The sequence below is a fragment of the Dryobates pubescens genome, chromosome Z, assembly GCF_014839835.1.
Source record: "Dryobates pubescens isolate bDryPub1 chromosome Z, bDryPub1.pri, whole genome shotgun sequence".
Lineage (NCBI taxonomy): Eukaryota > Metazoa > Chordata > Aves > Piciformes > Picidae > Dryobates > Dryobates pubescens.
Window position 1 is genome coordinate 122,777,713 of NC_071657.1, and position 20,000 is coordinate 122,797,712.

The 20,000-nt window shown below is 37.7% G+C and overlaps 1 protein-coding gene across 6 annotated transcripts in view; it reads right to left on the reverse strand.

The window, feature by feature from the left end:
• Window positions 1-20,000, reverse strand: part of FOXP2 (forkhead box P2) — a 421,646-nt gene that overhangs the window by 48,826 nt on the left and 352,820 nt on the right. For 2 of the 6 annotated variants that reach the window (XM_054178905.1, XM_054178906.1), the window contains 5 exons: window positions 16,026-16,163; window positions 14,639-14,836; window positions 12,968-13,133; window positions 5,573-5,786; window positions 3,954-4,058 (listed from right to left, as the gene is read on the reverse strand). In XM_054178905.1, coding sequence (XP_054034880.1) covers window positions 3,954-4,058; window positions 5,573-5,786; window positions 12,968-13,133; window positions 14,639-14,836; window positions 16,026-16,163 — 821 coding nt within the window. Of the gene's footprint in view, window positions 1-3,953; window positions 4,059-5,572; window positions 5,787-12,967; window positions 13,134-14,638; window positions 14,837-14,985; window positions 15,037-16,025; window positions 16,164-20,000 lie in introns of all 6 variants that reach the window. The other 4 variants (XM_054178910.1, XM_054178909.1, XM_054178908.1 and 1 more) reach the window with 4 other exon arrangements.

Below are 20,000 nucleotides of genomic sequence, written 5' to 3' on the forward strand. Positions count from 1 at the left end.
TCAACCAGCACCCCTGGGTCTCTTTCTGCCTGGCCACACTCCAGCCACTCTGACCCCAGCCTGCAGCGCTGCATGGGGTTGTTGTGACCAAAGTGTAGCACCCGACATTTGGACTTGTTGAATGCCATCATGTTGGACTCTGCCTCTCTGTCCAGCCTGTCAAGATCCCTCTGCAGAGCCCTTCTACCCTCTAACAGATCAACACCTGCTCCCAACTTGGTGTCGTCTGCAAATTTACTGATGGTGGACTCAATCCTCTCATCCAGATTATCAAAGATATTGAACAGGATGGGGCCCAGCACTGATCCCTGGGGGACGCCACTAGTGACTGGCTGCCAGCTGGATGTGGCACCATTCACCACTACTCCCTGGGCTTGGCCCTCCAGCCAGTTCCTAACCCAAGCCCTCCAGCCAGTTCCTAACCCAGCACAGAGTGCTGCTGTCCAAGCCATGGGCTGACAGTTTGGCCAGGAGTTTGCTGTGGGGGATGGTGTCAAAGGACATGCTGAAGTCTAGGTAGACTACATCCACAGCCTTCCCCACATCCACCAGGTGGGTCACCTGGTCATAGAAGGAGATCAGGTTGGTCATGCAGGACCTGCTCTTCCTAAATCCATGCTGGCTGGACCTGATCCCTTGGCCATCCTGCAGGTGTGCTGAGATTGACTCCAAGATGATCTGCTCCATAGTCTTTCCTGGCACTGAGGTCAGGCTGACAGGCCTGTAGTTTGCAGGTTCATCCATCCGGCCTTTCTTGTGGATGGGCATCACGTTGGCAAGTTTCCAGTTGTCTGGGACCTCTCCGGTGAGCCAGAACTGGTGGAAAATGATGGATAGAGGCTGGCTCATCTGCCAGCTCTCTCAGCACCCTAGGATGGATCCCATCTAGTCCCATGGACTTGTGGAGATCCAAGTGGCTCAGCAAGTCCCTGACTACTTTCTCAGGGATTTTTGGGGGGGATTATACTGCTCCCTGACTGATTTTATTGTAAATCTTTCATTTTGAGCACTCAGAGTTGAATCCCTCTTACTCAAACTGACTTAGGACCAATGGAATGATAATTAATTTTCCAAACAAAATACACTGCAGTTTTATCATATGCTGTTGCACTCCAACATCTAAAAAAAAACCACCATGAACAACTATTATTAAATGATTTGAGTAATCTACTGGGTTCCTCACTCAGTGACCAGCTTCTCTCAACACTTGTTTCACAGCAAAATACTGAATTTTCCTAAGATTTTGTGGCACTTCTAATTGTTTCAGTACCTGGCATTTGGCTAAAATCTTGTCATCTTCTTTCTAGTTCTGTCAGATCTGTCTTTACGCTTTAAAGTTTTTCTTAAGCCAAAAGCTGTTGTTTTTATTCAATAGTCAAAACTGATCTTCTGTGCAGGAGCAACTGTAATCTAACACCATTTTGTCAAGATTGAAAACGGCTCCATAAAATGTAAACTCTGTGTTTGTGTCTAGAGTTGAAGGATATCAAAGGAATAATTGGAATGTCCTAAAATGTAAAAATAAAACCAATTCATATTGAGTAAACAACAACGAAGGTGAAAATGGCTTTTGTGGCTTTAGCTCATTTATTGAAACTTATTTGTCACTTCACCGTAAATCCTCTCCATTATTAGGTAAGTAAAGCAAAGCCAGTGTTTTCTGTCTTAATCCTCCTTCTCAGATGCTATGCACAGTATATATATATATATTTATTTTTTAATCAAGCTGCTAGATAAACCATTTTCTAAGCACAAGATGTTGGAGTTCACAAACCAGGCACTCTTCAAAGTTGTCATAAGCATATACATAAGTATTATACACTACTATACTGGGGTAGTGTACCTTATTAATATTTCATTTTGGTACAATATACTTGCATTAACTCTCTTAGCACAGGTATCATATTGTTTCAAGTCAGAGAACCTAAAACATCGTAACAAAGACTAGACTAAGAGCAAAGCCTTGAAAACTACAGCCATTAGTCCTTTCATCCCCTATAAAGTTAATGGGTTGGAAAAACGGTCAATCTTTGGACTAAAAGTTGATATTTAATTGAAAGAAAATGTTTTTTAATTGTAATGGGGATTTTGCATTAGTGTGAACATGAAAAGGTACTAAAGAATCTAATGTATGGTTATGTATTGATTTTCATCTTAATGCTGGAATAAAATGAAGGAATATTTCTGTTTCATAAACAACCTCATATATTCAAGAACATGACTTCTTATTTGTTTTAAACAGGAGACAGAATCGAATGAAAAGAAGAAATAATATTCTTGGACACTTTGTGCTGGTGCATAGGACAAAAGCCATAACATTGCTGCAAACCCTGATGAACTCTGCACCAGAATTATCAAGATGTAATATGTCACTTTCACATTTTCCAGGGCTATTTGGTTCAGGAAAGCAAAAGCATCTGTAAACCAAGCACCACAGCACCTTAATCAAAATGGTTTTAGTGATCATGGATTATAACAAGAGTCTTGATGTAATGGATGTGCAAAGTCTGCCCACAGAATTAGCATCTCTATAGCCTAGATGGATGGATGTATTTAGAAAATGTAGCTTTTTATTGAATTTGAGAATGCTTAACTTAAATGAATTTAAATTCTTATTATTAATAATACTCAGAATGCTAGGTCAAATTTGGGAGATCTCATTTTCCTTTTAATACAAACTTACATAAATCAGGCCCTTTTAAATACTATACAGTTTTCTCCAATATTAAGCCATTATTTTGACATTCCATTCAATGCACTTATAAACAAAAATTTATCAGGAGTGATACCTACCCAATATTTGCAAGTCAGTAAAAGTCACTTAATTTAAAACTGAAAGACTGCATGAAAGATGAAGAAAACATTGTGAATGCTTTATGAAAAGTATTGCTATAATTCCATTATAAAAGTTATTGCAATATTGAGTACTTATGGTCTGCTGTTAAGGTGCTTCTGTTACATACCCTGTAGTCTACCATTTGTAAACACGTCTTTTTGATGTTTCTGCCAACATCCTGGCAACAAAGCAGTGCAATTTCAAATGAGCTAATTAACTTAATTGTTGATGAAGCATGAAACAGTTCATTCACCCTGTTAGCTGCACCATGACAACATAAGAGTCTCAGCCCCTGAAGTTACTCATCTATATAAGCCTATCTGTAGCTTTCCATTAAGATCTATTGCATGCTAAAATGAGTACGGCTCTTCTGACAAAGACCAGTCCATAATGTACACAGGTAGAAAATCAGTGCTGTCATTGAAAATTCAGATGAACACAGAAATTCTAGTAACTACCTAAAAAAAAAAAAAAAAAAAGAAAAAAAAAAAAGGGTGGGCAGAATTCAGTAAACCATTGTAGTTTGAAGCTGCAGATGGAAAGCAAAATCTGTATCACTTGTTTTCTAAATGCTGCGATTTAGACAGTACCTGACAGAACCAAATGCTGAAAGTGAAAAATTTTTACATCAGCCATGAAAGTTGCAAACCTACATTTTTTTCTTTATGTGTATCTTGTTCACAAAAAGAGTAAAAGCAAATTTAAATTACCACATCAGAGTTCAATGGTCACACTTGGTCCTTTCTGCTTTTTTTTTTTTTATATATTATATTGACTAATTTCCACTATATACAAAATGTCAGAATTTAAAATATGCATTTTCATACCCATACTATCCAATAAATATACAATCTAAAGCATCTCTTCAAATTTGCTGAGGCTCAATTTCAGTAAAGGATAATAAGAGGATTAAACACTGTGGTATTGAAAGACCTGCAAAAGTGTTCAACATGAAAGGAAGGATAACAATTTGACCCTCTGCAGATAGCCTTGATTATCTATCTACTTGGAATACACACCAAAATCTCTGACACGATTTACAGCAAGACTCTGTTTGCGGTCTTACTCTTTCCCTTGCCTTGAACAACCCTGTACAAATGAATTAAAAAACACCTACTTTAAAAATTGTCCAAAATCTTCACAAACGCTTTCACAGCCAGGCCATTTGCAAACTCCATGACCATAGAGAGTATGGGAGGCCCCAGTCTCCTCATGTGACGAGCTGTAGCAAAAGAATAAGGCATCAGATTCATCTCAAAAGCCATAATCGTTGGAGGCTGCTAGCGCCTGTCAGGTTACGATCAGTGACAAACAGGTCAAAACAGGTCAATTTAGCTCAGAGCAGTCAGAAAAATTTAATCGTTCTATTGAATAGTTCAACTGCCAAGGCTAGATGATGTTCCAATTAGAGAAGAAATAGAGCCAAAGATGACTGTTAATAAAGGATGAAAAAATAAGATGACTGTATAATACCATATGCTAATTCTGCCATATGACCTTGGTGAAACATTTACCTATAAATAAAAAATACATTCAGAAGTGATCAATTCTGTGAAGAAATATTGAAGATGAACAGTCAAAATTTAAGAATATTGTGGATGCTACTGCAAAATATTTGAATTTTATATTGAAAAATAAGTTGCTTCCATTAGCTCCTTGGCTTCATAAAAATATCCAGCTGAAGTCCAAGGATAGTTCCACCCACATACCGTTATCAAAGAAATTCAGGGGACTGCCCCATGAAGGTGGGCATCAGCTACACATCCTGATTCAAATAACCACTCCCTGAGATACAATCACAAAAGTAATGCTAAGCAAAACTACTATTATAATGGTATTCAGAGAAGTACCAGTTTTTAAATAGCACAACATAATGATAGAGAAATATTCTCACAGTCACATGAGGACCAGAGATAGTTAAATGAATGTCTCCTCTTTTAAATAATAAAATAATTAAATGGAGCATGTTTTTAAAAATACAATCATTGACAATTTATGTAGACCCAAAAGCATCTTCTTGTACATCTGAAAAAATGAATCTATTTACTAATAAGAACTGCAAATACTATATGCTCTTGTATGAATTTAATCCTTTGCTTGAAAATAAGAAATGGTGTCTGACAAATTATTTAAATTTACCCATATGGTTGAATTCCACTTTATTACACTAAAGCCACTAAAAATTTTTATGAAATGTGTCAACTATGTTACTGTTGTGCATATAAGAAGGAAAACTCAGTGTTTTACTTCAGAAGAGACAAATAGTACGAGAACTGCTCTAACATGCTACATTTAAAGCGCTTTTACGTAGAATCTTTGCACTGAATTACAGCCCTGATGACTAAGATATATGTACATTTTCTAGGAAACCAGCAGTGTAAGAGCCTGCCTGCCTGGCGTATTAACTCAAATATGAATAAAACCTAAAGAAGTGCCCCCAAATCTGCATTTACACCTCTAAACTAGCACCCCTTATTCTGGGATTTTTAATTTTTACCAAAATTACCATGTGTTATAAAACAACAGACAGGTAATTGTCATTGAGTCTGCAAAATTAGACATCGTTATTGAAAATGATGCCCTACTGATAAACAATTCTGACAAATCAAGTCTCCATGATCTCTTAAATAACTTGTATTAAGTGTTATTTTTGTGATTGGAAATAATGTGACTTAGAATGTTATAAAACAGCTTTACGTCAAATGATAAGCACAGTTGAAATCTTGTTAGAATTACCTGTCTCGCCTTGTATTTAGAACTGAAGACTGTCCATTCACTATGGAATGATGAGTTATTGGTGGTGATGCTTTGGAAGTGGTGGAGGAGGTAGTAGAGGAGGAATTGTTAGTAGTGAGGTCTAGCCCTCCATGTTTAATGCCATTGTCTTCCATACTGTGAACTCCAGTCACTTCTTTCCATAACTGCTGAATCTCAGCAGGACTTAAGCCAGCTATAAAATGAAAGAGAGCCCCACTAATATAACAAAATAAAGAGTTTCATATAACGAGCTCAGTGTTATTAATGGATTAATGCCAACAATAAAGCTGATGCTGTTTTTCCAGCACAATCAACATGTAGTAAAACAAATTCATTTTCCTTCTGTCAGAATACAGGCAATCTAACTGTCTACTCTTGTATTATAAACACTAACTTTAATAATATTATACTCCTTCTGAAAACACTGCTTAAGGATCAAGGAGTGAAAGCTACTAAGGACTTGCAACTGCTTTTGGGAAGAACAACCACAAGCCTAAATATACTTATGGACAAGACTTTTGTTATCTGTTTAGTCAGTTTCTTGACATGGAAACAACTCAGTGCATCCATAGTTAACTTGGGTTTTACAATTCTTAACTAAACGTGAAACAGAAAATAGAAAAACATATCACACTAAGGACACAAACATTTATATTCTCTTTAAAACACTAAACGAGCAAGGAGTGGAAGAAGAGTGGTGGAGAAAAATAGGAAGACAAAAATTGAAATCAGCAAGATCATAACAGGTTTAACATTTGAGCAGAATACATCTGACTTTCATTAATGACATCCACATATTCATGAGTGATGGTTTAATATTTATTAAAAAATTTCTGTTTAAAAATGTGTGGTAAGAGTTAAAACCAAAGCGACTGTTTGGAAGAACAAAACCACTACAGTGCAGATTGCTTTAGTTCTTCTGTACCATTCAGTGGCTCCAGAAAACTAGAAAGCAAACAAAACTGCACAAATTAAATTGCATGTAGTGTAGAGCATCAAAGTCCTCCACTGCTTTTTTTGTACAGCCCCACTATGGAAGATGAATTGTGAGAGTCTGGCTAGGAGATAGGAGACTGTCTCACCAGTCTCCTTGTGTGATGGACAGTCATACAAAATTTTAAGAGTTTCTCAAACTTTTCTGCTGTTATGTACACTACAATTCTGGAGTCTAGCTACCAGACCTTTGAAGATAGAGCTTAAATTTGCTCCCCTCCACTTGTAGTCTGTAAACTAGCAGTTTCCAGGATTCATCCTCAACCACAAACAGCAATGTCATGTAGAATGTATCCATACATCTGTGTCAGCATTGTGTGGTTCCAGCTGTGCACTTTACACAAAGTCATGGAGAACATGCTTCTACTTGAAGTAAAGATTCCCAAAACACAAGCAAGAGAAGAGCTGTGAATATTCTTTATTTTGCCACTGAACATGCAGCTAAGATAGGAAATTCAGGTTTTGAAAGATGAAGAGTTCACCAAAACTATGTACATCTTCTGACATTGCCAGTCTTTGTAGGTTTGACATAGGACACCTACAAGAAGGATGGAGAGAGATTGTTTACAGACACCTGTAGTGATAGGATGAGGGGCAATGGCTTCAAACTAGAGAAAAGTGATTTAGGTTGGATGTTATGAACAGGTTCTTTACTATGAGGGTGGTAAAACACTGGAATATGTTGCCCAGGGAGGTTGTTGGGGCCCCATCCCTGGAAATATTAAAAGTGAAGCTCGACAGGGCTCTGGGCAACCTGATCTAGTTGAGGATGCCCCTGCATCCTTGGACTAGGTGACTTTCAAAGGTCTTTTCCAACCCAGACCATTCTATGATTCTATGACAAGGGCCCTTTCCATGTCTTCTGCTCCTCCGGGCAACTGTTGGGCAGCTCCTTCCCTCGTGGGAAGCTATGGATGAGATTGTGTCTCTAGGCTGCCCAGCTCACCTAGATTTTTTTTAAATCAGAAATTTCTCTCTGGGCTCAGGCTGGTTATTTTTACCATTTCTTCAGAACATTCTGATAGGCTGCCTTTTAGGATAAAAGGATTCAGGGCAGGCATTTTAAAAAGTATAAAACTAATAAGTGGATTTGCAATTAATTGTAAACTATGGCAATTTTGTATCTACTGCTTCTGAAAAAGTCCAACTCTCATTTTACAAAAGAGCTATAAAATGGTCTGTCAGATATTTTAGCCTGGATGTAAAAGCAGGGTAAATTTTAAAGTTTCTTAGGTTAAGATAACCCTGCAAATACCTCCTCTACACTACATTACATAATAAAGGATCAGGAAAGGATTCAGAGTGAGATAAACATTAGGGATGATAAAGAAAGAGTAAATATTGATTTGCTATGCAGTTTACTAACATCTAGAATCTTGGGGTTTTGAGGTTAATTTTGCAACTCTTTTCACCAGTATTTACTTTAATGTTTGAATAAATACTTCACAAAACTACCATAAAACTACCCCATCCATGTATCTGTTTTTCATTTTCCAACATGGCCTGATCAAAATGTAAGGGTTTGGGGACTTTTTTGTGCCTGTTTGGTTTTTTGTTTGTTTATTTTTTCTTTTTATTATTGTTGTCATTTACAGACCTTTGCATTTAGCTAGCATCAATACAGCATTACATAGGGGTAACTCACAGTGAACCCCTGGCTTTAAAACACATCTAGCACCTTATTTTCTCTGTTTGCTCATCACTAAAACATGGTAAACATTTCTGTCCTTTCAAGGCAGAAACTATAGAAGGCAGGTAAGAGTGCCAGGAGGCTGGCATGGATGAAAAAGGTGCTCCTGGACTTACTTTGGCACAAAAAGACAGTAAGTAGGGAATGGAAGAAATAATGGGCTAACTGGGAGGACTACAGAGAGGTTGTTGGAGCAGTCAGAGATCAGGTTAGGAAAGCTAAAGCACAGATAGAATTAAATTTGGATAGGGACATAAAGGGGAACATGAAGAATTTTTTCAGGTGTATCAGCAACAAAATGAAGGCTAGAGAAGATGTGGGGCCTCTCTAGAAGGAAAATGGCTATCTAGTCAAGAGGGATATGGAGTAGACTGAGGTACTCAATGACTTCTTTGCTACAGTCTTCACTGGCAAGCACTGTAACCTCACTGCCCAAACTCCAGAAGGCAAAGGTAGTGATGGTGAAAAGGAAGATCCACCCACTATAAGTGAAGCTGAGGTTCATGACCACCTAAAGAACCTGACGGTGCACAAGCCACTGGGGCCAAGTGCGATCCATCCATAGATTCTAGGGGAATGGGCAGATGAAGTTGTTAAGCCACTATCCATCATATTTGAAAGCTCATGGCAGTCTGATGACATCCCTGCAGACTGGAAAAAGGAAAACCTAAGCCCCCATTTCTAAAAAGGGACAAAAGGAAGATTCCAGAAACTATAGGTCAGTCAGTCTCACCTCTGTGCCTGGCAAAATCATGAAGCAGGTCCTTCTTGAGTTTTTGCTAAGGTATATGGACAATGAAGAAGAGTGGTGGTCATTTATGACAGAATTACAGCATCAGTGGATAAGGGAAGAGCAAATGATACCATCTACCTGGAGTTATGTAATGCATTTGACACTGTCCTGCATGATGTCCTGGTCACTAAATTGGAAAAACATGGACTTGAGGGATGGATCACTTGTCAGATGAGGAACTGGCTGGTTAGTTGCACTCAGAGAGTGGCAGTCAACAGCTCAATGTCCAAATGGTGACCAGTGACAAGTGGCATCCCTCAGGTGTCAGTACTGGGACAGTGCTGTTTAACAGCTTTGTCAGTGCTATGGAGAGTGGAATTGAGTGTACCTTCATCAAGTTTGCAGATGACACTGAGCTGTGTGGCCCAGCTGACATCCAGAGTGACCTGGACAGGCTTGAGAGGGGGACCATTGCCAACCTCATGAAGTCCAACAAGGCCAAGTGCAAGGTCCTGCACCTGGGCTGGGACAATCCCAAGCACACATACAGCTTGGGTGGAGAATGGCTTCAGAGCACTCTTGAGGAGAAGGACCTGGGGGGGTTGGTTGATGAAAACTTCAGCCTGAGATGGCAATACGTGCATGCAGCCCAGAAGGCCAGCTGTGTCCTGGGCTGCATTAAAAGAAGTTTGATGATCAGATAGAGGGAATGTCCACCAGGAGAACTGAAATTCTGGGGCCCCCAAGACAAGAAGGACATTGAACTGTTGGAGCAGGTCCAGAGGAGGACCAAAATGATGATTAGGGGCCTGGAGCACCTCCCCTAAGGAGACAGGCTTCAAGAATTGGGGCTGTTCAGCCTGGAGAGGAGAAGGCTCTGGGGAGACCTTATAGTGGCCCTCCAGTACTTGGAGGGGGCCTCCAAGAAAGCTGGGGAGGGTCTTTTTACAAGTGATAGGATGAGACGATGAGAAGGAATGGCTTTAAGTTGGAAGAGGGTAGATTTAGACTAGATATTAGGAAGAAATTATTTTTCAATTAGTGTAGTGAGACATTGGAACAGATTGTCCAGGGAAGCTATGGATGCCCCCTCCCTGGAGGTTTTCAAGGCCAAGTTGGACAGGGCTTTGAACAACCAAGTCTAGTGGAAGGTGTCCCTGCCCATGGCAGGGGAGGTTGGAACTAGATGATCTTTAAGATCCCTCTGTCCCAAGCCATTCTATGATTAATATGATTCTATGATACTAGGACCACAGCTGTACTTTAAAGTTACATCTTTTCATACTAACTAATGTGAAGACCATGCTCTCTTTGTCACATATAATTTTTGGTTTACAGGACTCTTTATGACCACTAACTTTTATTGAATCCCTCTCTATTTCTCTCAGCCACCCATGTAACTCAGGAATCTAAATGGGTACACAGAAAAGTATTTGTGTTACACATATGCAAATCTTCCTGTATAACCATATTATACAGTTTGTGGCACAGTGGAAGAAGAAAAACATCCTTTTACCACATTCAGTGTGTATTATCTTAAATAAATTCTGAAGTTTTAATTTAATACCTCCATAGAAAATCTGTCATAAAGTTTGCTGTATTTTATGAGAAAAACAGGAATTTTGATCCTCCTGCTTTTATGCAAACCCCAATGCAAGGATATCTGTTAAATCTAGTAAGTAGTACTTGGATTTGTAAATATGTGCTATATTTTGATGTATCTGGATGTGTAAATGTAAGATTTACTAGACAATCTCAACAGATCTGAATCCTATTAATCTTCATTATATTGTTATGAACTGAACTGGGTGCTGTACCTTCTTATGAAAGACAAAATGTGCTGTAAGAGAATCCCAAAGAAAGAACTCTGTGCTGGTCACAACTCTGTGTCTAGTTCTTTCTTTGTTTAAGCAGCTTGCTTGGAAGACTTTCCTTTTTACCCTCATCACTCTCGCTTCACCTCACCTGGAATAGAATGAGTGGCTTTCCTGGAGATGCAAAGAGGTTTTCCAGGGGAAGCTGTCTTACATTTTTTGCTAAGTTTGCACTTCAGAGCTCTACATCAGAGCTATGAAAAACTGAGGTTCTATAGAGTAATATGTGCAACCAAAGAAACCCTACATACACAGTAGGTACTAGAACAAGGGAAGAAAAAACCAGAAGTTGACTGAAATTCATTATAATTAGAAAATGCCAAGGCAGAAGTAAATAAGAGACAAATTTACTTTAAAAAGAGCAATCCAGATATATTTTAACTGTAAAATTTTGTATTTTTAAAAATTCTTTAGCATCAATCTTTTTTGTTGTGACTTTAGTTACCCTTAATTTTCCACAAAAAAGAAAGTTCATAAAAATAACTATTTACTAGTTCTCCTAAAATGTATTTTTAAAGGTATTATTCTTTCTGTATTTTTCTACTAAAAGTGGATGAATGAGTGTTGCATTAAACTAATGAATATCAGTGCAACCGAGTAGGAGTGCTGAAAGAAATCTACAGGGATTGCTCAATGTGAGAGAAAAATTAAGGAATTCCTTTTGCAATAGATGGCACAAGATGAGGTTGTGGAAGGTAGAGCTGTGTGAAGAGGTTGTTTTTCAATTGCTGGCTTTTTTTCATTATGGTCTAATGTGACTTTTTACAAAAGGAAAGCAGCATTACCAGTTTTGTGTCCAAATTCATGAATAACAGTACCTTCCCACTGCTGTTCTGAAATAATAATACTCAGAGTGTGATAGCTTACTTAGGACTCTTTCTTCTTGTAATTTTTATGACTTTAGACATGCTTGTGTCATAGCTTTTCCACACACCACCATTTATGGAATTTACATATTTATTTGGAATCCTTGCTTTCCAGGAACTGACGTTTATAGTGAGTAAGGTTTTCTCATGCCCTTTCTTTTTTCCTTTTTTGCCTACAATGCTCTTGACATACTGTGTACTGTGTTTTTACTCATCTAATTTCTGAAGCTTCTATTCCCTAGTAGTTATCTGGTGAAGGAATGCATAAAGACCAATTAAAAGTAATGTTACCTGTCATGAATATAGCCTAAACAAAGCTCATTGCAGGACTGGAGTGCCAGGGATCAGAGTACTGTGTAATTTTTATGACAGACATTTAGCTCACCTCTCTATGGTAACACAAACAGAACCACGTACCTAATACCATGTCCTTAAGGTGGGACATCTTTGGCCTTATCTTAAAACATAAGCAGCATTTATCTCTAAGTTAATTTACTTTTCAAAAGTGCATGCCCTATTTTCTTTCAACCATCAACATTTGTGTCAAGCAGTAGAGTGTGAGCTCATTGTCAAAACGGAGAAATCTTGATCAAAGTGAAAAAGGGGAATTAATTTTTTTCCATAAGGTTTTTATTTTATTACTATCAGAATCACCACCTTCAAAACTTGTTGTCATATTTAACATATTTAATACAAAAGAGTAGCACAGAAAATGAACCCTAAAGTTTATCCCTAAATTAACACATCTTAAATTGAAGATTCAAAGTGCTTTTTGATGCCACTTTTTCTTTTTCTATTTTTTTTTTGTGAAGAAAAAGCAGTGAGTTTTTGAATGGCTTTAATATCAGTGTCTAAGATATTTTATATCTGTTTGCTTATATTAAATTAAATGATAACACTTCCACTAAATCAGATTTCAGTAATTCCTCAGAGAAAATCAGTGATGCTTGAATTGTGTTGCTATAAGAAGCTGTTTTAGCACATAAAGCTAATAAATACTTATAGCTAAGGAAAAACCCCTGAAAAGCTGTTCTCTTCCATAGAAGTACTCTGTAAAATTTATCAGCCTCAAGAAAATTTGTAATATGAGTAACAAAGTTCTGATAATAGAGTATGTTTAAGTCTCATAATGGGAAACTGCTGAAGTTTGGATGCAAATGTAGCATCTGAAAATAGTTGTGAGTTAGATATTACTACAATCACATATTACTGAAATACCTTGTGGCAGAGACTGGACAGGAAGAGCAGACTGGCCAGGTGGGATGGAAATGAGTCCCTGACGCTGAAGGTTCAGCAGATGTTGCTGCTGCTGAAGTTGTTGCATCTGGAGGAGCTGCTGCTGGAAGACAAGCTGCTGGGCTGCCAACTGCTGCTGCTGCTGCTGCTACAAAGAGAAGGAAAATAGAAAAAGACAAATGCAGCAGAATGTAAGGTATGCAGTAAAGGCTAGAAAGCCAAAAATGTAAAATCAGCTTACTTCTCTTTAATCTCAGCTGTTAAATAATAATGCTATTTGTAGAATATTCAGGAAGTGAAAGCATCTGAAATTTTGTATTATATTCATTTAAGCTATTAGATGTTAGGGAAAATGGCAAGACACACTTAATGACACTAAAGAAAAAGGTCAAGAGAAAGTATATAACAGCTGTTTAAAAAAAAAAAAAACAAAACACAAAAATCACAAGCCCAGCTCATGGCAGATGATAACAAATTTATCTATGCTAAAAGTGTAACTCTTCATAGCAGCCTGTGATTTGAGGGAAGTCTTGTTTTTCCAATTGACTAAGTTTGGTCTGCAGTGGCCCATGAACATGGTCTCCAGTGATCTATTAGTAAACTGGGATGTATCTTTCATTTCACTGGCCTGTTAGCTCACTCTGTTTTCTTGTTGGAATACATTAAAAGGAGCATTGCATTCAAGGCAACGAAATGCCCTATTATGGAGGAAAAGTGTAAATTCAAATTTTGTGAGGCATTTCAAGACAAACTGAAGACTGCAAAAACTCAGGAGGGTATAAGAAGGCAGTCACACTTCAGAGAAAGACAAGCTGCTGTGGAAGACCTTTCCTTTCTAGTTTGGGGAAAAGAGAAACTTCTGATGCACTCACTGGAAAACAGACTGCATAATGGAGCAAGTCATGTGGATTGCCCAGAGCCTCCCGAGAAATACAGGAGCAATTTCTATTCTGTAGTTGATGGCTGTCTGAAATTCTATTCACAAATCCAAACAGAAACAAAGCCTCAGGAGGTCACAACTGCTTCCTCAACGTTTGCATAATGGGCAGCTTGAAGACAACGTCTAGGATACCTGCTGATCAATTTAACTACTTCAACGTGTTTTGTTTGTATTATGTTTATATTTGATGCAGTTTGCTGACAAGTGCAAGCTAGGCCTGAGAAACTCGCTTGTCAGGTTGATTTATGAGCACATCAAACTGTAACTTTCTACTCGCCACTCCAAACCTACAGTAGCAGTTCATTAATCAGGGGCCTGTGACTTTGAAATCTGTGCTCAATCGCTCTTTTTCAGCCATGGACTAAATTTGCATGCTCTCTGAGCTGTGCCACTGAGAAAAGTAAGGCTCCTTCTCCAACATGGATTGCCTGTGCGTATAAGATAATCAGTGCAGTGTCCACCAAACAGCTTGTTCTTTGCACACTCAGATTCATTAGTGAACATTAGACGACAGCAGCACTAGACTGCTCAAATCCTATGTCTCAGGAAGGGGAGCAGAAGAATTATATCGTCACTGCTATTAAGCCTAGTAAAAACATAAGAATAAATCTTTGATAGCTGCATTCTTGCTACAGGAAAAAAATGTAAACTAGTCTTTTCCAAGCTTCTGACGGCTCACAGTAGTTTGCATCAGCAAGGGGCTTAGCTCCTACCTCTTTTGCTTGCTTTCCTGGATGCTGTTGCTGCTGCTGCTGCTGCTGTTGCTGCTGCTGCTGCTGCTGTTGCTGCTGCTGCTGCTGCTGCTGTTGCTGCTGCTGTTGTTGTTGCTGTTGCTGCTGCTGTTGCTGCTGCTGCAAAAGCTGAAGATGTAACTGCTCTTGCTGTTTCTTGTAAAACTCTTGTAGTTGTTGCTGAATAAACCATTTTGACTTTAATAAATAAAGGCAAAAGTTTCAAGTATTATAAATCTCCTAAACTCTTCTAGATTGGCATATGGTAGCGTGGCCATTAAGAATCATTAAGATCATTAAGAATGATTTGAAGAGGCAGATCTACATACATTTTTTTCCAAGGCGGTTCTGAAATTTTCCAATGCAGATTCCAAAATATCCTAAACAGAAGGGTATAGAAAATCTGTATTCTAAAGGGAATGCAAGAGCCAAATTAACTCCTCAAATAACTACATCTAAGTTCCTCCTATGTCCTATATAACAAATCAGAAGCTGTACTCATCCACTTGCAAGAAACCTACAAGTCACTGAGGCCAAACTAAACTGTCTCTTTCTTAGGGGAAAAAAGTAATTAATGTGTCAATCTGTTTAGCAGGATGCTGGATTCACAAGTGAAGGTGAACTGCCTGTAATGATCACAGTACTGGATATTAAAGAGTTTAAGTATACAGTGACTGAGCTAGGACTATGACAAACAGACATAACATTTTCTGTATGACAATTAAGCAACCAACCAAAAATCCACTCTGCATTACACGGAGGTAAAGATCACTGACGCTGCCTTTACTGTATATAATAAATAGTTTATGGCTTCATCACTTTGCTGCCAGATTTTGCGCTAAGGAAAGAGCAATCTCCTTCTTCTTTTTTAGCCTTATCTGGGACTTTTTCTTTTTGTAATGTAGAAAAAAACAAAATTTAACAAACTTCTTTTCCCATGACAGAAGAAGCTGTAAGTTCAAATTTTGTAATAGCATACCGTGTATGTGACTAAAAGGAACACTACAGTGTTATGAATTTTAAAGCAACAAATATCTACAACTCATTCTCACTTCCTTTGGCAAGTCTACAATTAAAATGTGCCTAAGCACTTGAAAATTTAAATACCAATTTGTTCGGTATTTGTAATGCATCTGCCAGTGCTGCAACTGCTCTTTTTAATGTAATATTTAATGTTTTAAAATCACAATTTTACACTTCTGTAATTAAAACAAGCAAACAAAAAAAAAAGACTGAGAAGTTTCACATTTATTTTAATTCTTTTTGGTGTAATGAGTGATGAAATATTACAAAATAAGACCCATAAAATTGGGCTGACACTTGCGTGAATGTCCTGTGCTAAGGGTCCAAAGCAGGTAACCCACATTACCTGCTGCAACATAACTGCTTGCTGCTGCTGGAGAAGTGCTTGAAGCTGCTGTGGTGACAACACTTGCTGCTGGAGAATCTGCTGCATTTGCTGAGGGGTGATCACCTGGGGAGTCATCATGGCCACTGACACAGGAACCTGCACAGAGAAAGAAAGATATCATCATCAAACACGTTTTAGTTCACCTGCATCCCCACTGTACATCTTTTTTATTTTGTAACAAAGATGGACCATAATTTTTTACAGAATATTCATCACTGTAAAGTTCCAGTTTCAGCTGGAATCTGTTATTTTAAGACCACAGTACTGTGGCACTCTATTTCCAGAGGCATCAGATTCGATCAGATTCAAGTTTTATGTTTTGCATCTCTTATGTATTCCTGCAAGAAATTTAAGCATTGGCTAGTATAAATGTGTATTTAAAAATAAATGATCACATGGCAGGGCTCTCAACACTTCATAATCCATCATCTTATCAAGTGTCATAATGTTACAAACAGAAAAATCTATTGAGACTGTTTCCAAAGACATGATTAAAACAGACAGCAAAATAAGTATCTCAAAGCTGTAAATGTTTTACACAATAAAGACACTTAGCCTAGAAAATATTTGCATAATACATCACTTCAGTGTAAGAAAACCCTTCTTGCTCAGCTAGTCTTTTAAGGAAGTTTGACTTATACCACAAACATATTGGAGCAAGGCCTGCCACCTCAGTCACCCAGTCCTGGCAGAGAGAAACCTGTTCTCAGTCACACCTAAGTGGAAACTGAAAATTAGGAAACTTTGTTGTAACATATTAGTTTGTCCACTAAACTTTACACATGTGTTTTTTCACACAGGCACCGATTCGGACATGGCTCTATTCCCTGTTTATAACACACTGAGATGAAGTGTCTGCATATGCACAAACACCAACCTACACACATACTCTCAGGACTCATCAGTGCAAAAGACACCAAGTACATGTGGTTGCACACATAAGACAAGTTGTGTGGAAGAGCCTGAGGTCTGCGTTGAGTCACTGCAGCAGACACACTGTGTGAAACTATTGCTCAAGCTAACCACAACAATAGTCAAACAGCTGTCAGCTGGCAAAGTTTTCCATTCATAAAAAGCAGCCACACACTTGTCTAGCAAAATTCAAATATTTTTTTCTGTATATAATAAAAAGCTGGCATGTAAGTACCCCTTGCGAGATGTCAGTAGAACATTCTAGTCGTCTGTTATTCAGTAAAAATAATATTTTTATTAACCTTAAGAGGAAAGCTATTTTAATATTTCTTTTACTCAAATCTATTCTGTAAGACTTTGTATAAATGTAACTGGGGCAAAAAACCAAAATATACAAGTCTGCTGCAATTTACTTTAAGGAGAAATTACTTCACCTAATATTAGACAGAACATCACATTTTACACAATTCATCACAGAACAGATTGTGATCTTAAAATACTGATTAGTTAAAAATTCCGACAGTAAAAGTAGTAAAGTCTGATGATCTTTCACAACAAATGAATTTTAAGAATAAATTTTGAAGGTCTTACTCTAAAATACAAGTGGAAAAGACAGAATCACTATGGCTGGAAAAGATTCCTTCAAGATAGTCAAGTCCAACCATTAAACAGACCTACCACTCATTATTAAACACTTGTGGTGAGGAATTTAGTCTCACCTATTACTGGACTTCTATAGTCAACAGAATAAGGAAATGCCAAGGAAAGTTTAACTGATCTAGCTTGGGCATCTATTGTAGTATGGGAATAATCCCTCTCTGAAAGTGCCTGTCTCTTTTCACTGAGTGTAGACTCTGAGAAGACACCGAACTTTCAGATAGTTAATGTTGGTTTTTACACTTTGTGAAACCTAGAAACTTCAGAGTATTCAAAACATCTAAATTTTATGCAATAATATTTTCTTCTATGTCTACCTTCTCCTAAGGGCAAGACAAACAAGTTTTTACAACTTTGTGATGCATGAGCAAAGAGTAAAATTCACTGGCTGGAGTCAGTGTTCAGTTCCCTGTGAAATCAGTAAGAATTTCCTGTTATGCAAGATCTGAACTTGCCTTCTTGTAACAATTTTGCCTCAGTGATGCTATGCAACTACCACATGTCACACAGAAATCAGAAGGCAGAGAAGAAAACAGACGCCCTCCCAAATAAATCATTATCCTTAACTTTTAAACCCAGCAAGAATTTTCCTAACACTTACATGCTTACTACTATAATATAGAGCAAATGGTAAAGGCATTGCATAGCTGTTAATCCACTTCTCCTTTTAACTTTACATTCCCTTTATCTTTCCTGGATTGTGTGTTTTCAAACACATAAGTAAAAATTCTGACCTAAACACAGTGAAAATCAACGGAACTCTCTAAGCGGCACTGATTTATTCATGCTCTGTGTTAGAGGCTCTAGTCAGAAGGATGTGCAGTAAGACTTGTACTGCCACATGAATCTTCCATTCCTCAGTCTGAAAATACAGATTCCCCTTTGCCAGCTCTATTTCTGCTAGCTTTTGCAGTATTTGTTCTGAATCTCCCTGACTGCATACTTACTCTTATATTTGGAGACACACCTACTTTGCAGTATACACTAACAGTTTTCTCTTCAATTTCCTGTATTTTTCAACAATTGCTTTCAACTGTATAAGCTGAAGTAGAGAATCTAATAAATCTGTTTTCAGGATGATGGACACAAGCATGTAAATAATGTAAGGCAAGATCATGAGTAAAAATACATATTTATGTAGTTAATATTGTTATTAACAGAATTTTATGTAAAGATTCATTTGTGTGTACCGTACCTGATCTTCTTTCCCATAGATAAAGGAGAAAGTATTTTGAAAACTGCTTGAATTTAAAATTAGCAAAACGTATTAACCAAAGAGATTTCTCTAATTGTAATTAGGTAATATAAATTGGTACATTTCACAGCCTTCAGTGATACACTAGACCGCACTTTATTTCTTGCCAGCATAGTGTTACTGTGCTATCTGGGTCTATCAGAAACCTGCTATTTTATGGCCAATTATGTGCATTAGGTTTAGTGCCTGCATTTTGCAAGATTTCTGATCTGATTTTACAAAAATGTAGCAAAGAGGCTAACTCTGACTTTCGTAGGAATCTCTCGATATATCTGAAGTCAGTTCAGGTAGAGGACAGCAGAGGGACCCAGTGAAAAAATACAGTCAAGTCAATGACATGATTTCTTCGAGTGGGCCATAAACTCCAAATTCTCTGTCAGTCCTCTCATGAAAAACTGAAGACAAAGTGAAATGTCATCTATGAATGGAACCCATTTGTTACAAGGCATCCTCAATGAAACTGAATTCTAACTCTGTCACAGAAACACTACCAAACACAATGGATCAGATGGCCTCTGAAGAACATGTAAATTTCTGTGTTCCATGATGGACCGTGATGGAGGTTTCATGTTTTGAAGAGTTTCTCATGGTTCTGAAGCAGGCTGTCCCTCATTTCTGTGGATTAGTTTACAAATCCTGCTAATTAATGGATGAGCAAAGAAACAAATTTTTAACACATCTGAACAGCATTCAGTCAAATACAACTATTAACGGCTTTTTAACTACAAGTAAATAAATAAACAAACAAAGAGCTACAATGCAGAGTGAAACACTGACAGCAGAAACTACATACATTAATATGGATGCAGAAATGAAGCCAAAAGACTCACATTAAAACCCTGTGTTTTCCTGAGATCAGTTGAATAGAGAAATGGTGGTGGATGAGCTTGTGTATTTAACACCACTCTGCTGTTGTGCAAGAAAAATTCAGCTGGCCACATAAACACACATCTGTTTTTCCTATGAACTAATGAATAAAAGGAATCATACAAATGTATATATTTCTTAATGTTACCTACAAAAATCATGTTCCTAATGGCACAAATGGGGCAGAGTAAGTGATCTGCACCCTCAGTAAGTTTTTGCTGCTTTTAGAAGCCTAGAGAAAC